The sequence below is a fragment of the Zalophus californianus genome, chromosome X, assembly GCF_009762305.2.
Source record: "Zalophus californianus isolate mZalCal1 chromosome X, mZalCal1.pri.v2, whole genome shotgun sequence".
Taxonomy (NCBI): Eukaryota; Metazoa; Chordata; class Mammalia; order Carnivora; family Otariidae; genus Zalophus; species Zalophus californianus.
This window is the reverse complement of record NC_045612.1, coordinates 16,876,693-16,880,643: the sequence shown is the minus strand read 5'-3', so window position 1 is coordinate 16,880,643 and position 3,951 is coordinate 16,876,693. Positions and strand designations below refer to the sequence as shown.

At 48.8% G+C, this 3,951-nt stretch overlaps 1 protein-coding gene across 1 annotated transcript; it reads left to right on the top strand.

Annotated features, from left to right (window-relative positions):
- Positions 1-857: 857 nt before the first annotated feature.
- On the top strand, positions 858-3,703 carry LOC113931562 (small integral membrane protein 10-like protein 2A). The gene has a single exon (XM_027609682.2). The coding sequence runs from the start codon at positions 1,076-1,078 to the stop codon at positions 1,298-1,300; it is 225 nt and encodes a 74-aa protein (XP_027465483.1). The 5' UTR covers positions 858-1,075; the 3' UTR covers positions 1,301-3,703.
- The last annotated feature ends 248 nt before the right edge of the window (positions 3,704-3,951 follow it).

Below are 3,951 nucleotides of genomic sequence, written 5' to 3'. Positions count from 1 at the left end.
TCAAACACTAAATATGTTCATATGACTTTTTTTATAAATAAAAATGGGATTATATTCCTCATTCTTTTCTGCCACTTGAAAATTCATGCGTACAGCGATGTTCTCTGCAATAATGTTTGACATAAGAAAAACTGGAAACATTCAGAATGTTCATCAATAGAGGACTGATTTAAATATATGATTGAACATCAACATACATGTTAGGTAGTGATCAGTCGTCCAAGAGAGTGAGGTAGTTATATATTATTGACACGGTAAGAGCACTATATGAACATATCAAGTCTGAAAGTATACACAGAAAACAGAATGGTAGTTCGTGGCGGGGGCGGGGTGAAGAATGTGAAACTAAGCAGGGTATCTGCTTCCCATTGTTCTGTTTGTGCTGTTGAAAATGTCTAACAACTTGTCTGTATAACTTTTCCCATTAGAAGAATACTAAAGATGTAAAACCAAATTTCCAAAGCCGCTTGAATCATTAAAGCAGAAGGCACACATTTTACGGTTGAGCAAATGAATAGGTTTTGTGTGTTCGTACTAGCTCACAGTTGAGGACTGGAAAAATTCCTAAAGGGATTTGAGGCAACAGGAAACGGGTTCACACTTCTAAGCTATTCAAGATCATGTTTACGAAGGAACTCTTCCTACGTTTTGTGCAAGTTTCGTTTTGCTTCCGTTAAAATTTAAAACATTAAAAAAGAAGAAGAAGGACCACCGGGAGGAGGAAGCTGGGTCTCCCGGGAAAGCCACGTGCCCCTCCCCCTCCCCTGCCTCCCGCCTCGGGTCCCCGCCCCCCCGTCCCCCTCCCTTCCCGGTCCAGGGGCTCGCCATCTCCGGCGCCCCGCCCACCACGAGGCAGCTCAGTCTGGCAGCCCCAACGGAGCACCAGCGATCGTAGGTCGCCGCGGCCGGGAAGGAGGGCGTTCGCGCGGCAGCGCGGCTGGCATCGGCGGCCGCCCAGTGAGCCCCCGCGCCGATTGCCCTCTGCGCGCATCTCTCGGTCCGTCGATCGGTGGGTTGGCGCGGCCGGCTGGAAGCCTTGACCTCCCGGCACCGTGTGGGAGGCGACATCAGACCGATGGCGGCGGCGGCGGCGGCGGCGGCAGCGGCGGCCCTGTCGGCCCTGGGGGTGCGGCTGTCGCGCTCGGCGGCGGCCCGCGGCTCGTACGGCGCCTTCTGCAAGGGGCTCACGCGCACGCTGATCACCTTCTTCGACCTGGCCTGGCGGCTGCGCACGAACTTCCCCTACTTCTACGTGGTGGCCTCGGTGATCCTCAACGTCCGCCTGCAGGTACATATTTAGAGCAACTAACTTTGTGGCGTTCGGGGATCCCCGAAGGATGGCTGGCTTCCACCCCGCGGCTCCCCCGCTCTAGAGCACAGCGGCCAGTAGACTCGCACGCGCAGACTCGCCGGGCTGCCTTTCCACGGCCTTCTCTTTCCATGTACATGGGCGGCTAGAAATCCTCATTTGCGGAAAGCCTACAGTATAACCAGAAAAGCCGAAGATAGAGTGAAAGGGTGATTCCCTAGGAAATAGATAGTTCAAGGAGCCGGAAAGAACTTTAAACTCCGAAGATCCTCAGAAATACTTGAGACTTTCTTGCAGCCGTAAAACACACAACAGAACGGGGGGAACCGATGGTGGTCTCAGGATGCCCGAAGGGGGGAAACCAGAGGAGAGGTTACTAACGACCCAGACGTAAACTAACTGCACAACGACGGTCCAACTGGGCAAGGAAATCTTCCAAGTTAGAGTAAGATGCGAACAGACTTCCAACAGAATATGGACTGAATTCCAAGCCATTAGCTGGATTGCGTTGGAAGCTGGGGGAAATTACCAACCGGATCTGGAAGGCATGCATGGCCTCATCCCCAAAGCCAAGTCGGTGGCGAACAGAAACACTACGGCGCGAAACAAACATTTCAAACTGGACAAGGAAAGCAGGCTTCGAACAGGAAGCTGCCTCAGACCGGGCCGGGTTTGAACAGCTGCCAGGAGTGGGAGAAAGGGATCAGCTCGAACACCGATCGGCACGTGCAGCGCTCGGAGAGACCAGTCATCCCGTGCAGCTCGGCTCTTCGGCGAACCATATTTCAATAATCATTCCGATGGAAAAAGAAGTTACGGTTTTCCGCTCTTAGACCAAATCTGTCAGCTAAGCAGGGAAGACTTCATTCGTGACGGGGCTAGAACCGGATGGGAAGGTTAGCCCCTTGGACAGTGCGCAGTCCGGGCAACAAGTGGGCAGGCAGAGAGGAGGAAATGGAGCGGTGGCATTATTCTCGGGAAGCAGAAAGTCCATATTCTGTCTCTAGTTGAAAGAATAAGGCAGGTTTAGGGATCGTATTATTAAAGCGAACAAGGTAGCCACCGGGGGATTTAAAAATAGTGATTCAGCCATAGTGAGGGGGGAGGGGGTTGCTGGGACAGCGGGAAGTCAAAATTCCTTATGTTATCAAGTCAAAAAAGTAGTAATAAAAGCATATTCTTAAGGAAGAAAGGACCTAACCACTATACAGACAGGTGTAAACGTTTTTGCCTCTGGCTTAGTTCCCTAAGTTGAGCAGGATGGGCAGGGATTTACTTACTTTTCATTATATGCCTTTTTTTCACTATTGGATTTTTTGAAAACTATGTATGTATTGCTTTCATTAAAAAGTAAAACTTAGTAAAAACTGAATTGACTGCAATTAGAAGGACATTTGGGGGGGGGAGCCGGGGATGGGCAGAGAAGGCCAGGGAGATTGCACCTTCCTTTCTGCAGCAGTGTATGTTTACCCTAAAATGTTCCTGAATGATCCCACGAAATAGGATTTCCTTGCTTTCCATACAAACCTTAGACCCCAAGGAAAAGCTTAAAAATAAAAATGGCCAGTCATCTTAAGGTAGCCCAGAGCTTCCTCACTCTCTGAAACTGCATGAGCAAATTTCTACAGCGATGTAGTTAAGGTTAAAAAAAAAAAAAAGATTATTTCATAAAATACTTGCAATTTTTCAAAACTGTTCTCCAGGTTTATCAAGGCATAAGTGACACATAACCTTGTGTAAATGTAAGCTGCCCAGTGTGTTGGTTTGATATACTTCTACACTACGATGTGATTGCCCCCAGCCTTAGCTGACCTCTTGGTCATGTCACATAATTACTGTTTTTTTTTTGTGGTGAAAACATTGAAGATTCCTCTCTTAGCAACTTTCAAGTATATGATAGAATATTAACTATGATCACAATGCTGTGTCTTAAATCCCTAAAGTTTATTTGTCTAACTGGGAGTTTGTACTCTTGGACCAATATCTCCTCACTGCCCGCAGCCCCCTGGTAACAACCATCCGACTGTTTCTGTGGGTTTGGCTTTTTTCCATTCCACGTGTAAGTGAGATCAGACAGAACGTTGATGGACACTTTGACGAGTGCCTCAAGATTAGACGAGGTGCTTACACTTTAGTATCGGTCATAATAGCAAGCCGGTGGAATAAATTAAATGTTCCACATTAGTGTAGGGGCGCAGGGCAGGCCGCCCCAAGATGGCTGCTTTGGCATGACTGTTACTTTGAGTCAAAAGCTGTCAGAACCCAGCAGATGCCAGGAAAGCTCTTTACCTCCCGCTCAACTGCCTGTCTGTACCAGGAAGAGAGCTTGAAACAGACCCCCCTTTTTTTAAAATTTTATTAATTTGAGAGAATGAGAGAGAGTACAAGCCGGGGGAGGGGCAGAGGCAGAGGGAGAAGCAGGCTTCCCACTGAGCAGGGAGCCCCCCTACTCGGGGCTCCGATCCCAGGACCCTGAGATCATGACCTGAGCGGAAGGCAGACGCTTCACCTTCACCGACTGAGCCACCCAGGTGCCCCAGAGAGTCCTCTTTACCTAAAAAATTTATCTGCATACCAAGGTGACCTTTATTTTCCAAACATCTCCTCTCCCCTTCCTGCTCATGGTCTTTCTCCCCTTTTAT

Excerpts from the sequence above, each read along its gene's own strand:
- LOC113931562 (XM_027609682.2), top strand. The coding sequence starts at position 1,076 with ATGGCGGCGGCGGCGGCGGCGGCGGCAGCGGCGGCCCTGTCGGCCCTG.